The sequence below is a fragment of the Eptatretus burgeri genome, chromosome 3 (genome assembly GCF_056783735.1).
Source record: "Eptatretus burgeri isolate ZD-2024b chromosome 3, Ebu_testis_v1, whole genome shotgun sequence".
NCBI classification, from domain to species: domain Eukaryota; kingdom Metazoa; phylum Chordata; class Myxini; order Myxiniformes; family Myxinidae; genus Eptatretus; species Eptatretus burgeri.
Window position 1 is genome coordinate 144688045 of NC_140963.1, and position 17576 is coordinate 144705620.

The 17576-nt window shown below is 42.6% G+C and overlaps 2 protein-coding genes across 2 annotated transcripts in view; one reads left to right on the top strand and one right to left on the bottom strand.

The window, feature by feature from the left end:
* LOC147031215 (uncharacterized) overlaps nt 1-17576 on the top strand; it is a 477388-nt gene that overhangs the window by 29921 nt on the left and 429891 nt on the right. The gene's annotated exons all lie outside the window — the stretch shown is intronic.
* On the bottom strand, nt 8508-12082 carry LOC147031216 (transcription factor Sp9-like). Its single transcript, XM_085876065.1, has 2 exons — nt 11785-12082; nt 8508-10349 (listed from the first exon to the last, which is right to left on the bottom strand). The coding sequence occupies exons 1-2, from the start codon at nt 11803-11805 to the stop codon at nt 9018-9020; spliced, it is 1353 nt and encodes a 450-aa protein (XP_085732191.1). The 5' UTR covers nt 11806-12082; the 3' UTR covers nt 8508-9017.

Consider the following 17576-nt stretch of genomic DNA (forward strand, 5'->3'; position numbering starts at 1 on the left):
TCCGAATCCCGATCTGGATATGACATAAAAAAAAAATTTACGTGATTCTTCGCCATTGAGAAATAGGGCTAAACATGATATATAGCATGATAATTCAAACTGTTGTGGATGGCTAATGACGAAACTTAGTGGATGATCAAATGGCAGACCAAATACTGCATCAGTGTCATCAGAAGAAATGTGAACAAGTGAAGAGCAAATATCAAAGAAAGAGTCATCAGGAGGAACATGGATTGGAATCGGGTTTCAGCAACTACTCTTCCCTCAAACCCATCCAGGCACAGCCAAGTGAGCCTTAAAGAAAAATTTCTGCAAGAATTCACTTTTCCTTCAACAGATTGTTAAATAAAGAGTGAAATTAAGAGTAAAAGGGAAAGAAATAAAAGAAAAAAGTAAGAATCAGAATGAATAAAGTGAAATGTGAAAAAGTGGAAAGAAGTGTGAAAGGAACAAAGAACAAAGATGTCGGGAAGAATGTCGATAGAGCAACCGAGTTGTGTCGGTGACAAGAACGATCCGATTCGATTTGGGTTCTGGTCCGGATCCAGATCTGGCCCATCAGTGGGATCCAAAATGTAAACTGGTGATCTGGCGGAGGTATGCACTGAGTGCTGTTCCAGTTTTTTTTTTCAAAGAAAAGACTGTTTTATGAAACAAAACATTCCACATTCTTACTTTTATCTGTTTCACCACTTTCACTGAAACTGTTAAATAAACCGGTAATTTCAAGTTTGTTATTCTGGACATTATGACCAACCAGGAAGGTATTTGCACTGCAACGGGGAGTGATACCAAGGATATATTGTTCAGTTGGGAGTTTGATCTTTTATGTATGAATGTAATCTGTACAACCATTCGGTTAACATTATTTTATAAGACATTTCGTTAATTGTTTTCCTCCTTATATCAGGCCATGGACTCGGTCATCTACCCTTCACAGAAAGTTTTCCCAATCCCCAAAAATATAACCCCCCCCCCCCAGAGTACGGGACATGGGGTGGGAGATTCACCCTGGAGTGCGGGATGTGGGGCGGGAGATTCACCTGGAGTGCGGGATGTGGGGCGGAAGATTCACCTGGAGTGCGGGATGTGGGGCGGGAGATTCACCTGGAGTGTGGGATGTGGGGCGGGAGATTCACCTGGAGTGCGGGATGTGGGGCGGGAGATTCACTTGGAGTGTAGGACATGGGGCTGGAGATTCACCTGGAGTATGGGACCCATTTAGAGCACTGGGTAGAGATACCGTAAACCCTGAGGTTTAAAATATCGCACATCGTGGCACAAACTGAACGTTTTTTAATTCACAGTTAATGTTGTTTAGATTTGCACCAACAACTGTGAAACATTTTGCAAATTTGGAGTATTATTCCACTTGAGCTAACCCTGAGAAGGTCAAAACACTGTCCTTTTCATCCTCCCCGTGTTATTCTTATTTATGGATTTAAATGCTTCGCATTCCTAAAACCAAGTCACGTATACAGTCACCTTTTTAAGGGTCACCTGGTCATTGCGTCGCCATGACATGGCATGGTCGGTTCGCTCTGAGTGGTGCATAAGGAGATCGCCTTAAGATTGTTTGATTGGTTTGGTGGTTTGGCTTTAGTGGTGGTTATTAGCACTTGGAATGGTTCGATTACGATGCTGCGATTAATCGAATGGTTTCTCCTTCGCCGAGCATTTGTGCGTAGCTTCACTAAAACGTTTGGGTTCATGATGATTTTGAAGATATTAAGATTGTCCTCATATGAGTTTTATACTCAATGAAAGATTTCCTCTTGAGAAAACGGTCGTGTTTGAAGAAAATACTTCTCACCAAAAGGGAATCAAAGCAAATGGACTACTACACTAATGGGATCGATGGCGATACAAAAAGGTGAATGAGCGGTTGTGAAGAAGTGGTTGTTTCATATGAGTGTAGTTGGTTTAAATATTTGCTGAAACAAATGCTTGTTTAATGTACGTGTGGTTGGTTTAATGAGAGACGGTAAAAAGTGGTTGTTTACTACGTATGTGGTTGGTTTATGAAGATGCGGTGACAAGTAATTATTTAGTACTGGAGTGGTTGGTTTTACAAGATGCGCAAACAAGTAGCAGTTTCGTAGGAATGTGGTTGGTTTATTGAGATGTGATAACAAGTGGTTGTTTAATACAAGTGTCGTTGGTTTAATGAGATGCAGAAACAAGTGGTGGTTTCGTACGAGTGTGGTTGGTTTTGTATCGAGATATGGCAACAAATAGTTGTTCAGCACAAGTATGGTTGGTTTAACAAGATCCGACAGCAAGTGGCTGTTCGTATGATTGTGGTTCTTTATCAAGATGCAGTAACAAGTGTTTGTTTTGTATGAATGTGGTTGGTTTATCAAGATACGGTAGCAAGTGATTGTTTAGTATGAGTGTGGTTGGTTGATTGACATGTGATAACAAGTGCCTGTTTATACAAGTGTAATTGGCTTCATGAGTTGCGGAAACAAGTGGTTGGTAAGTATGAGTGTTGTTGATTTTATGAGATGCCCTACCAAGTGGTTGTGTCATTTGTGTGGTTGGTTTATCAAGATGCGCAAACAAGTTGTTTTGTAGGGGTGTGTTTTTTATTGAAATGCGCTAACAAGTGGTTGTTTAATACGAATTAAGGTGGTTTCACGAGATGCTGAAACAAGTGGTTGTTTTGTATGAATGTGCTTGGTTTAATGAGATCCAACAACAAGTGGTTGTTTCGGACGAGTATGGTTGGCTGAATATTGAGATGCAGTAACAAGTGATTTTTTGTATGAATGTGGTTGGTTTATTGAGATGAGCTAACAAGCGATTGTTTAATACGAATGAAGGTGGTTATTGAGATGCTGTCACAAGTGGTTGTTCAGTACGAATGTGGTTGGTTGAATGGGATCCAGCAACAAGTGGTTATTTAGTATGAGTGTGGTTGGTTGTATTTGGAGATTCAGTAACAAGTGGTTGTTTAGCATGAGTGTGGTTGTTTAATATGAATGAAGGTGGCTTATTGGGATGCTGAAACAAGTGGTTGTTTTGTATGAATGTGGTTGATTTTGCAGAGATGTGAGAAGAAGTGTTGTTTACTCTGAGTGTGGTTGGTTTGACAAGATGCTATAACAAGTGGTTGTTTAGTATGAGTGTGGTTGGTTTGACAAGATGCTATAACAAGTGGTTGTTTGGTATGAATGTGGTTGGTTTGACAAGATGCTATAACAAGTGGTTGTTTAGTACGAGTGTGGTTGGTTTGACAAAATGCAGTCCCAAGTGATTGTTTAGTGCAAGTGTGGTTGGTTGGATATTGAGATGCGGTAACAAGTGGTTGTTTAGTGTGAGCATGGTTGGTTTTATGAGATGCAGTAAGAAGTGGTTGTTTACTTCAAATGAAGGTGATTTTGCGAGATACTGAAACAAGGTGTTGTTTATTACGAGTGTGTTTGGTTGAATGAGATCCAGCAACAAGTGGTTGTTTAGTAAGAGTGTGGTTGGTTGTATATTGACATGCAGTAACAAGTGGTTGTTTAGTACGAGTGTGGTTGGTTTGACAAGATGCTTTAACAAGTGGTTGTTTAGTATGAGTGTGGTTGGTTTGACAGGATGCTATAACAAGTAGTTGTTTGGTATGAATGTGGTTGGTTTGACAAGATGCTATAGCAAGTGGTTGTTTAGTACGAGTGTAGTTGGTTTGACAAAATGCAGTCCCAAGTGATTGTTTAGTGCAAGTCTGGTTGGTTGGATATTGAGATGCAGTAACAAGTGGTTGTTTAGTATGAGCATGGTTGGTTTTATGAGATGCAGTAAGAAGTTGTTGTTGAATTCGAATGAAGATGATTTAGCGAGATACTGAAACAAGGGGTTGTTTCGTACGAGTGTGTTTGGTTGAATGAGATCCAGCAACAAGTCGTTGTTTAGTCTAAGTATGGTTGGTTGTATATTGACATGCAGTAACAAGTGGTTGTTTAGTACGAGTGTGGTTGGTTGTGCATTGACATGCTGTAACAAGTGGTGGTTTAGCATGAGTGTGTTTGGTTGTACATTGAGATCCAGCAACAAGTACTTGTTTAGTACGAGTGTGTTTGGTTGTACATTGAGATCCAGTAACAAGTGTTTGTTTAGTATGAGTGTGGTTGGTTTGACAGGATGCTATAACAAGTAGTTGTTTGGTATGAATGTGGTTGGTTTGACAAGATGCTATAGCAAGTGGTTGTTTAGTACGAGTGTGGTTGGTTTGACAAAATGCAGTCCCAAGTGATTGTTTAGTGCAAGTGTGGTTGGTTGGATATTGAGATGCAGTAACAAGTGGTTGTTTAGTATGAGCATGGTTGGTTTTATGAGATGCAGTAAGAAGTTGTTGTTGAATTCGAATGAAGATGATTTAGCGAGATACTGAAACAAGGGGTTGTTTCGTACGAGTGTGTTTGGTTGAATGAGATCCAGCAACAAGTCGTTGTTTAGTACAAGTATGGTTGGTTGTATATTGACATGCAGTAACAAGTGGTTGTTTAGTACGAGTGTGGTTGGTTGTGCATTGACATGCTGTAACAAGTGGTGGTTTAGCATGAGTGTGGTTGGTTGTACATTGAGATCCAGCAACAAGTACTTGTTTAGTACGAGTGTGTTTGGTTGTACATTGAGATCCAGTAACAAGTGTTTGTTTAGTACGAGTGTGTTTGGTTGAATGAGATCCAGCAACAAGTTGTTGTTTCGTACGAGTGTGGTTAGTTGTACATTAAGATGCTGTAACAAGTGGTGGTTTAGCATGAGTGTGGTTGGTTGAATGAGATCCAGCAACAAGTTGTTGTTTCGTACGAATGTGGTTAGTTGTACATTGAGATGCAGTAACAAGTGGTTGTTTAGCATGAGTGTGGTTGCTTTTCCATTGAGATGCAGTAACAAGTGGTTGTTTAGTACGAGTGAGGTTGGTTGTATATTGACATGCAGTAACAAGTGGTTGTTTAGTACGAGTGTGGTTGGTTGAATGAGATCCAGCAACAAGTTGTTGTTTCGTAGGAGTGTGGTTAGTTGTACATCAAGATGCTGTAACAAGTGGTGGTTTAGCATGAGTGTGGTTGGTTGAATGAGATCCAGCAACAAGTTGTTGTTTAGCATGAGTGTGGTTGGTTGAGTGATGCCCCATTTTGAATTTTAAAAGGTCCACTCCGTTTCCATGACACGCTCATCACTGTGCGGTTCAAAGACCACTTTCCCTACAATTGCCAATGCTCAACCTGGTTACTTGTAAAGGCTTTTCACAGCTTTCCGGAAAATACGATTACATTTCAAGGCACATTATGTGCATTCCTCCGAATTCGATTCGACTCGATTTTGATGAAATCACGTGTCGTTATGGCATTTAATTTCTCAAAGGTTTTATATTTTTATTTTACAATTGTCGGATTCGCAGATCCCAGGGATTAACACGAGCGGTGTTTGCGCCTTTGGTCTAATGCTCTTAAAACAATCTTACCTTTCGACTGAAAAGCCGTTAACAATCACAAACGTACCAACATCTAAAGCTGTGAACACAAACGCAACTTTCGTCTAACTCCATTACGACTAACGCACCTTTCGTCTAACTCCATTACGACTAGCGCACCTTTCGTGTAACTCCATTACGACTAACGCACCTTTCGTCTAACTCGATCACTAGCGCAACTTTCGTCTAACTCCATTACGACTAACGCACCTTTCGTCTAAGTCAATTACGACCAGCGCACCTTTCTTCTAACTCCATTACGACTAGCGCACCGTTCGTCTAACTCCATCACTAGCGCAACTTTCGTCTAACTCCATTACGAATAACACACCTTTCGTCTAACTCCATTACGACCAGCGCACCTTTCGTCTAACTCCATCACTAGCGCACCTTTCGTCTAACTCCATCACTAGCGCACCTTTCGTCTAACTCCATCACTAGCGCACCTTTTGTCTAACTCCATTATCACTAGCGCACCTTTCGTCTAACTCCATTACGACTAGCGCACCTTTCATCTCACTCCATTACGACTAATGCGCCTTTCGTCTAACTCCATTATCACTAGCGCACCTTTCGTCTAACTCCATTATCACTAGCGCACCTTTCGTCTAACTCCATTACGACTAACGCACCTTTCGTCTCACTCCATTACGACTAACGCGCCTTTCGTCTAACTCCATTATCACTGGCTACGTATTTTCGTCTAACTCCATTATCACTGGCGCACCTTTTGTCTAACTCCATTATGACTAACGCACCATTTGTCTAACTCCATTATAAGGAATGCACCTTTCATCTAAATCCATGACGTCTTACGCATTATTGTTCAAACCCATTACGACGAACGTGCCTTTCATCTAACTCCATTATCACTCAGACACCTTTCGTCTAACTCTATTATCATTAACACACCTTTTGTCTAACTCAATTCCGACTAACGCACCTTTTGTCTAAATCCATAACGACTAACATACCTTTCCTCCAAACCAATGATGACTATCGCATCTTTTGTCTAACTCCATTAATACTAATGCACCTTTTGCCTCAATACATCACAATTAACACACCTTTCCTCCAAACCAATGACGACTAACGCACCTTTTGTCTAAATCCATTACGACTAACGCACATTTCGTCTAAACCCATAACGACTAACACACCTTTTGTCTAAACCCATAACGACTAACACACCTTTTGTCTAAACCCATAACGACTAACGCACCTTTTGTCTAAATCCATTACGACTAACGCACCTTTCGTCTAAACCCATAAAGACTAACGCACCTTTTGTCTCAATCCAATATGACTAACACACCTTTTGTCTAAAGCCAGAACGACTAACACACCTTTTGTCTAAAGCCATAATGACTAACACACATTTTGTCTCAAGCCATAATGACTAACGCACATTTTGTCTAAATCCATTGCGACTCATGCATCTTTTGTCTAACTCCATCACAACTAATACACCTTTCCTCCAAACCCATGATGACAAACGCACCTTCTCTCTAACTCCATTACTACGAACACCCTTTTTGTCTAAATCCATTACGACTAACACACCTTTCGTCTCAACCCATAAAGACTAACGCACCTTTCGTCTAAATCCATGATGACTAACACACTTTTCATTGAAATGCTTTACTGCTAACGAACCTTTTGTTTAAATCTGTCACAACAAATGCACTTTTTGCCTCAAGAGGAAAACACAAACACAGCTTTTGTATAAATTGGATATCAAAAATACACCTTTCATCTAAAGTGGTAACACAAACACACCTTTCGTTAAAAGCAGTAACACAAACAAACCTTTCATCCAAAGCGGTAACACAAACACACCTTTCATCTAAAGTGGTAACACAAACATACCTTTCGTCTATAGTGGTAACACAAACACACCTTTCATTAAAGTGGTAACACAAATGCACCTTTTGTTTAAAGTGGTAACCCAAACACACCTTTTGTTTAAAGTGGTAACACAAACACACTTTTCATTTAAAGTGGTAACACAAACACACCTTTCATCAAAAGTGGTAACACAAACGCTAAAGTTATTTTGGAGTTCTTCAGTGCAGAGTTTTAATCATCAAGGTGGATGTCGGTATGTCGTTTCAAACTCAGGGGTGACAGTGACCCGGTCAGACGAAGGTAAACGTTTTAACTCCAGTGTTTAATTAGAAACAATAAGTTGTTCTCGTTGCCCCCTCATCCCCATTTACCCCGATCGGTTGTGTTAAATCGGATATTTTCCCCACGGGTAAGAGTGTAAGAGTGTAACGTTTGGATCCCGTGTAAAGGTCCCGGTGGGTAGGGCTTTGTGATGAGGTGGGTAAGGCTTTGTGACGAGTTGAAAAGAGCCCGAGAAGGGGATGGGGGAGCCCGAGAGGTCTCGAGTCCGAGTACAAATTCGAGATACGGGGTTACAGGGGTCGGGGACGGAGGGTGGGGGTGCACGGCGATGAGTGACGTTCGGTGACATCGGAGGCGCCTCCGGTCCCCCACGGTCCGGAGAAGGTTCCTTTCTCCTCGAAGCGAACTAAACGACTTCCATTGACTTTTCAAACGGACTCGAGACGGAGAATAAGCATTACAAATTCGTCATTTGCATCCATTTGACCCGTTTGAAAAGCGTCGCAGCAGTTCTGCGGATAATTGAAAGGGAAGGCGTTTGCAAGGAAAAGCTCCCGCTAAGGCGTCGCATATTTTACCGCCAATTGTCCCCTCTGGTTTGACATGCAAATTCAGGCTCTGCCAATTTGGACAATTAAAATTTCAACTTCAAGAGCTGCTCTTTTTGAGTTTGTTGGAGGGGTGGGAGGAGGGGGGGGGTTGAGTGTTTTTTTTTTTGGGGGGGTGCAGTGGGTTGGAATTCGGCTTTTTGAGTTTGAGGTTCAGTGTGTGTGTGTGTGTGTGTGTGTGTGTGTGTGTGTGTGTGTGTGTGTGTGTGTGTGTGTGTGTGTGTGTGTGTGTGTGTGTGTGTGTGTGTGTGTGTGTGTTTGGTCGAGGGACATGAACGTTAGACAACATCGGTGTGTGTTTGTGATGAAAACATCCACAGTGAGTGTGTCCAAATCTGTTTAATAAGTCCATGTCGTTTGTCAAACTCAAACATTGTATACAATTAACTTCGAGTGAACAACAAACATGTAACGGTACAGTTAGTTAATAGTTGTCCATGGAATTTTAACTTCATTCAATGTACATTTTCCTTTACAAAGTGCCTTTGTATCTCTCATCACGAGTCGGTCCCAACATGTCGTTAATTATCATTTACATCGATCATCCTTTAAACCACCATTCCAATGTCCTGCTGCACACCATGTACGTTGTACACACCATGTACGGCGCAGTCCGACGCACTTCGACGTCCTCGGTTCGATACACAAGTACCGTGCCGTCTCACCTTGTCCACGAACCAGCCGTGTGTGTGTCGGTGTGTGTGTGTGTGTGTGTGTGTGTGTGTGTGTGTGTGTGTGTGTGTGTGTGTGTGTGTGTGTGTGTGTGTGTGTGTGTGTGTGTGTCGGTGTGTGTACCGTCACGCGAACGGCCATCTTCAAGGTCTGCGCGAGTCCCTGCCCGTGTCCCGATTCAGAGGGTTAACCCCTGGAGTCTCGGCGATCACATCGGGTGACTGTGAGCGTGGGGTCTCCGGGTTGCTGGTCTCGGGGTCACTCTCGCTGCCCGTCTTGCTCCCCCCCGAGCTGTGCGTCTTCACGTGCTTGCTCAGGTGGTCGCTGCGCATGAAACGCTTGTTGCACACAGGACACGCGAAGCGCTTTTCGCCCGTGTGGGTTCGCAGGTGCCTCTGCAGTTCGTCGGAGCGTGTGAACCGTTTCCCACAGAATAACCAGTTGCACACGAAGGGCCGCTCGCCCGTGTGCCAACGCAGGTGAGCCTTCAGGTGCGACGTCTTGCCGTACACCTTTCCGCAGCCCGGGATGTGGCAGTTGTGGAGTCCTTTGCGCCGCAGGCTCGCACCTGGACCCAGGCGTTCGGCGTCCTGGCAGTTGGGACAATCGCAGGTGGCCCTGCCGGGGAAACGTCTGGACGAGCCTCGAGTGGTGGAGCCAAGGGCGGCAGGTCCGGCGAGCATCGGGCTCCCGGACAGACCTCCCGCCGTGGGCTCTGAGTACGAGGACAGCATGGACTTGAAACCGTCCTGCGCCAACAGGTGCTGCGTGCCGGGCAGGAGGGAGCCAGGTGCGCCGGACAGTCCGGCAGACCCGAAGGCAGAATGCCCGATGGACGGGTACTCGGAGCCGTACCCCCCAATCTGCGTGTGCAGCGTGGGCTGGAGACCTCCGGGGTGCAGACCCGGCTGAAGAGCCCCGCTCGGGTTGTCCAGCCAGTTGGAGTTTGAGTGAACATCCCACCATGCCGTCGCACCGTTACCCACGTCGTTGGATATGGACGGGTGCGCTCCAGGCTTGAACCAGCTGTCGTAAGCGTGGCTCATTCCCACCCGTGAGTAGACCCCCGGAAGACCTTCCATGGACGCGTGGACTTTGGACACGAAGGCCGATTGTGCGAGTTCTGCCGACGCGATGTTCGAGCCGCTCGTGGCCTGGTACAGGGAGCAATCCCCACCGAACGGGGAGCCTCCAGGAACGGCGCTCGATGCGATGGAGAAGGCGCTGCAAGTTGCGCCGGCGGTCCCCGGGTACGAATCTGGAACGTCTGCCACGGAACGTGCCATGTGCATGCCCGATGTGCTGCCCAGGGCCGGAGTCGTCGCGCCGTTGGGCGAAGGTCTCTTCCAGGGGTAAAATCCCCCCTTGGGGAAGACGGAAACATCCGAGAGAGGTGACATGGGGCGAGACTTTCCGATCTTGTTACAGGTGGCCGCGAGCATAGCCAGAGGGGCCGAGGCGAGCCGTGGCTCGTCCTGCAAGGTAACGTGCGAGATCTTCCAATGAACCACCAGCTACCCCTCCCATGTGCCTTTAACATTTTCATTTGTCCACAACCACTCCCCCAACACACACACGTACACACACACACACACACACACACACACACACACACACACACACACACACACACACACACACACACACACACACCAAATGTCACCGAAAATTTTCTAATATCACAGAAAACGTCCCTGACAACTTGTAAACAAATGTCTATCCATTGTGAAAAGTTCTCAAAACATGTTCCATATGATCTTGCACCTTGTTCAAGTCCACAGTCACCCCGTGACCTGCTCATGCAAATCACCATCATGTCACAGCACATTCGATCCTTAAACTTGTGCAACCCAACCGTTCGTGTGGGCAATAAGTGTTATGTAGCACAAACAAACATGGAGTAAACCTTGTCAGGGTGCACTGAAGATGATAAAGTAATAACTTCATAACACACACATACACACACCTATTGACACACCCAGACACACACACATACACTAACACACACACATTGACACACACACACACACACACTAACACACACATTGACACTCACACGCACACACCTATTGACACACACACATACACTGACACACACACACACACATCGACACACACACACATTGACACACACACATTGACACACACACATTGACACACACACATAAACACACACACACACATTGACACTCACACACACACATTGACACACACACACACACATTGACACTCACACACATAAACACACACACACATTGACACTCACACACACACATTGACACACACACATTGACACTCACACACATAAACACACACATTGGCATACACACATTGACACTCACACACACACACATTGACACACACACACACACACATTGACACACACACACACACATTGACACACACACACACATTGACACTCACACACATCGACACACACACACACACACACACACATACACACGCACACGAACACACACACTAACACACATGTACACTGACACACACATGTACACTGACACACACACTAACGCACACACACACACACGTACACTGACACACACACATGTACACTGACACACACACATGCACACTGAGACACACACACACATGTACACTGACACACATACACGTACATTGACACACACACACTAATGCACACACGTACACTGACACATGTACACTGACACACACACACACACGCACACTAACACACACACACACTGACACTGACACACACACCCACACGTACATTGACACACTGACACACACACACACACACACACACACACACACACACACACACACACGCACTGACATCCATGTAATGTATCTTTAAGACTTTTGACGTTGTTCATTTTCTCGAGTGTCTGTCAGAAAATGGTTTCATAAACAAATGGACAAACTCACCCCCTGGATTGTCGTGGCCATCGCAATAAGTGTGTTCTTCCTCTCTAAAGCCTTTTATAGGGAACGAAGCCTACAGAGACGCGCACAATGTGAGTCTGCAGATCCGCCCATTACCGGACTCACGAGCACTCGCTCATCTCCCCTTTAAAGTGCCGCCTCTGCGGCTCCACAGCCAATGGGCTGCTCCAGGACCGCAGACACCAAGACCTGAATCCGAGAGGAGGGGTTACCGGTCGTGGGCGGACGGACAGAGCTTGTACCACTGCCGGTAATGATGTGGGCGCAACACATTCGGCGGTCATCGCCTCCCTCGTCTTAACTCTTTCGACCATGGGTGTATCATTCCCCACTACCTCGATGTGTTGTTACTCAACACAAACCCCTTCGTTCCTCCCTCTCATTTGCTCTCGCTCTTCACCTTCATTCTCCATCCACACCTGCAATCTGATGTTACTTCATTCCTTTCTACCACACCCTAATTCCTCACTCATTTTTCATCCTCCCCTCCTCTAGTCCATGTGTACCCGATGTCCACTCCTAGTCCATGTGTACCCCGTGTCCACTCCTCTAGTCCATGTGTACCCGATGTTCACTCCTCTAGTTCATGTGTACCCCATGTCCACTCCTCTAGTCCATGTGTACCCCATGTCCACTCCTCTAGTCCATGTGTACCCGATGTTCACTCCTCTAGTTCATGTGTATCTCATGTTCACTCCAAGAGTCCATGAGTACCTCATGTTCACTCCGATAGTCCATTTGTCCCCCGTGTTCAGTCCTCTCGTCCATGTGTACCTCATATTCACTCCTCTAGTCCGTGTGTACCTCATGTTCGCTCCTCTACTCCATGTGTACCTCGTGGTCATTCCTCTCGTCTATGTGTACCCATGTTCACTCCACCAGTCCATGTCTCAACTCTTCTTGTCCAACAGAACCTCATTCCCCATGACCTTGCTGTCACTCCCTTGTCATTATATATTTCAACAACTCTGTTTCCACAACTATTCTGTTTCGTTCCACTCTCTCAACGTCAGTCTATCCCCACATCACGACCCACTCACTAAATAACACTCAACCATTTTGCTGCTCCCTCGTTCCGCAATATCACATACACTGCTAATCGAAAGTCTCCACCCCCTTTCAAATTTTTCACCTTTTGTTGCCTTTTTGCCTGGAATGAAATTGCCATGTTCACTCCAGCACTCAAAAGGAACAATCAGACTTTTTCCACCTTCAATTACACACTGTAATGCACAACTTCCAAGGGAAAAACAAATTCTACAAATTTCAGAAAATTAATTCAAAATACAAAACGAGAATATCTTGGTTGGATAAGTGTCCACCCCCCTTAGAGTAGCAATTGTAAATTAACTCAGGTGTAACCAATCACCTTCAAAATCACATACCAAGTTAATTGGCCTCCAGCCGTGTGAAATGTAGTGATTCTGATGATTTCGGAATAAAATCAGCTGTTCCTGTAGGTTTCCTCTGCTGAGTCGTGCATTTTACAGCAAAGACTCAACTATGAGCCCCAAGGAGCTTTCAAAAGACCTCCAGGATAAAGTTGTGGAAAGCTGCAGATCAGGGGATGGATATAAACATATTTCAAAGGCCTTAAATATCCCTTGGAACACAGTCAAGACGATCATTAAGAAGTGGAAGGCATATGGTACCACCAAGATCCTGCCTAGATCAGGCTGACCCTCTTAACTGGATAACCAAGCAAGGATGAGACTGATCAGAGAGGCCACCAAGAGGCTAATGGCAACTTTGAAAGAGCTACAGGCCTTTTTGGCAAAGACTAGTCACTGTTTACACATGACAACAATATCCCAGGCATTCCACAAGTCTGCCCTGTACGCTAGGGTGGCAAGAAGGAAGCCATTCCTCAAAAAAGCCCACCTTGAGTCCCGTTTTAGGAATGCAAAAAACTGGTCTACATATTCTGAAGCCATGTGGTGAAAAGTTTTGTGGTTTGATCAAACTGAGATGGAACTTTATGGTCTAAATGTAAAACATTATGTTTGGCGTAAACCCAACACAGCACATCACCCAAAAAACACAATCCCTACCATGAAGCATTGGTGGTGGCAGCATCTGGTTATGGGGATGTTCCTCATCAGCAGGAACTCTTTCCACTTGTCTCTATCCACTTGTCTGGATAGAAGGGAAAATGGATGGAGAAAAATCCTGGAGGTAAACCTGCTGCCCTCTGCAAGAAACCTGAAATTGGGATGGAAGTTCATGTTTCAGCATGACAACGACCCAAATAACTGGAGTGGCTCAGGAACAAAAAGATAAATGTCCTCGAGTGGACCAGTCAGAATCCCGACCTAAATCCAATCGAAAATCTGAGGCATGACTTGAAGATTTCTGTCCATCAACGCTCCGCACACAACTTCACTGAGCTTGAACAGTTTTGTACAGAAGAATGGGAAAATATTTCCCAATCAAGGAGTGCAACGTTGGTAGAGACCTATCCCAACAGACTCACAGCTGTAGTTGCTGTCAAAGGTGCTTCCACCAAGTATTAACTCAAGGGGGTGGACACTTATCCAACCAAGATATTCTCGTTTTGTATTTTTAATTAATTTTCTGAAATGTGTTGAATTTGTTTTTCACTTGGAAGTTGTGGGTTACGATAAAGGTGGAAAAAGTATGATTAAATGCAATTTCATTCCAGGCGAAAAGGCAACAAAAGGTGAAAAATTTGAAAGGGGGCATAGACTTTCGATAGACACTATATTTGCCAGTCTTTCACGACTTGTCTCTTTCAAGTACCTTTCATCACCTCTCTTAAATCACCTGTCCACCAGTTTCTCACTTAGTCATTACAAAGAGCAATGTTCACATTCTTCATCGTGGTGATGGTGGTTTGAGCGGGTTTGTTCAATGCTCCGTTGTGGTTTCAAATCTGTGTTCAATTTGCTTACTAACCAAGCATCTATGAAGATGAATAAAACACAGCTACACATGGACACTGATTCATTAAAATCACTGTGTTCATTACGACTACACTTTTAGAGGATGAAAAATGATCCATCGATACTTCTGATATTTATATTTGTTAAACAATTGCATGTGTTGTATTCCCATATCACAATGGACACAATGTCGGGTTACAACCCATTGTGCGCAGACAACAATGCTGATCGCTTAGCTGCCTAGTTCTGTCCATACCAAAGCACCTCGCCATGTATACCTCATCTTATGGAGGTAAAACCCTCGGACATCTCCAGAAGCTATTAGCTGTGGACCAGCACTCAAAAGGAACACCATGTATGATCTGTGGACCAGCACTCAAAAGGAACACCATGTATGATGCGTGGACCAGCACTCAAAAGAAACACCATGGATGATCAGTGTATCAGCACTCAAAAGGAACACCATGTATGATCTGTGGACCAGCACTCAAAAGAAACACCATGTATGATCTGTGGACCAGCACTCAAAAGGAACACCATGTATGATCTGTGGACCAGCACTCGAAAGGAACACCATGTTTGATCTGTGGACCAGCACTCAAAAGGAACACCATGTATGATGCGTGGACCAGCACTCGAAAGGAACACCATGTTTGATCTGTGGACCAGCGCTCCAAAGGAACACCATGTATGATCCGTGGACCAACACTCAAAAGGAACACCATGTATGATCCGTGGACCATCACTCAAAAGGGACACCATATATATCAGTGGACCAAAACTCAAAAGGAACACCATGTATTATCTGGGGGCCAATACTCAAAAGGAACACCATGTATGTCTGTGGACCAACACGCAAAAGGAACACCATGTATTATCTGTGGACCAACACTCTAAAGGTACACCATGTATTTTCTCTGGACCAACACTCAAAAGGAACACCCAATATTGGTCTGGGGCTGAAAAAAATGATTACTGCATATAATTATTGCAAGGCTGATTTGAACGAAATGTGTTCATGAAAGATATTCTTATTCATTCAGAGTCAGGGTCGCATCATTGGCTGGGGTTGCGGCTGTGCTGCTGATGCAATGGCTTCTGCTTGTTGGGCAGGAATTGGCCAGTGTCGGCAATAGCTCACCTTGTGTCGGCAAAGTACACCGTGGGATCTTTAATGTCCATCAACTAGTGCTGGCAGATGGGATGCCTCATCCATCTGAGGGATAATGCACACATTGATGAATCGCCCTGCATGCGAGGCACCAAGATATCAGTTTGTAACTGGGTCGAGATTCAAACCAAGGCGAGATAGCTTGGAGGCAAGTGTGCGTAGCCCTTGGCCCTCCTGTCGGTACATTCATGAGAGATGAAAGTTGTTGATATTAAGACAGACAAACGAATACAACGATGGACGAGTTTTAAGTGTGCAATTAATCATCATAATGTCACTCTCAGATTGTCAGTAAAATTCTAATTTCTTCAATGACCACAATAGAAGGATATCCTGCCACGACCAACTGGTTGGGACAACAGGTGTAGCCAGTCCACACTTTGGAATTGTCGGTTAAATGCTTTCCTGGTTCTGAAGGATGAACACTAAAATCCACGCACTATATATATATATATATATATATATATATATATATATATATATATATATATATATATATATATATATATATATATATATATATATATATATATATATGTATGTATATATATATATATATGTATGTATATGTATATATATATATGTATATATATATATGTATATATATGTATGTATGTATATGTATATATATATATGTATATATATATATATGTATATGTATATATATATATATGTATATATGTATGTATATGTATATATATATATGTATATATGTATGTATATGTATATATATATATATATGTATATATGTATATGTATATAAATATGTATATATGTATGTATATGTATATATATCTTCTTCTTCTTTCGGCTGCTCCCGTTAGGGGTCGCCACAGCGGATCATCCATTATGGTCCGCATAGTGATTTGGCACCTGTTTTACGCCGGATGCCCTTCCTGACGCAACCCTGGTCGCCTCTTACGACACAGGGATATGGTACACCTATTTTAACCGGGGTATACACCGGCCCAGTATACTGGTACTCATTTCGCCGACCTCGGAAGGATGACAGGCTGAGTCAACCCCCTGGTGTATTAATTCAGTGGCTCAACGGGGCTTGAACTCAGGACCTCTTGGATCCCAAGCCGCTGCCCTAACCACTGCGCCAACACCAGGCTCATATATATATATATATATATATATGTATATATATATATATGTATATGTATATATATATATATATATATATATATATATGTATATATGTATATGTATATATATATATATATATATATATATATGTATATATATATGTATATATATATGTATATATATATATATATATATATATATGTATATATATATATGTATATATATATATATGTATATATATATATATATATATATATATATATATATATATATATATGTATATATATATATATATATATATATATATATATATATATATATATATATATATATATATATATATATATATATATATATATATATGTATATATATATATATATATATGTATATATATATATATATATATATATATATATATATATGTATATATATATATGTATATATATATATATATGTATATATATATATATGTATATATATATATGTATATATATATATATGTATATATATATATATATATATATATGTATATATATATATATATATATATATATATATATATATATATATATATATATGTATATATATGTATATATATATATATATA

Excerpts from the sequence above, each read along its gene's own strand:
- LOC147031216 (XM_085876065.1), bottom strand. The coding sequence starts at position 11,805 with ATGGCCACGACAATCCAGGGG. Across the intron at positions 10,350-11,784 it reads TGGCCACGACAATCCAGGGG|GACGAGCCACGGCTCGCCTC; the intron begins GTGAGTTTGTCC and ends GTTACCTTGCAG.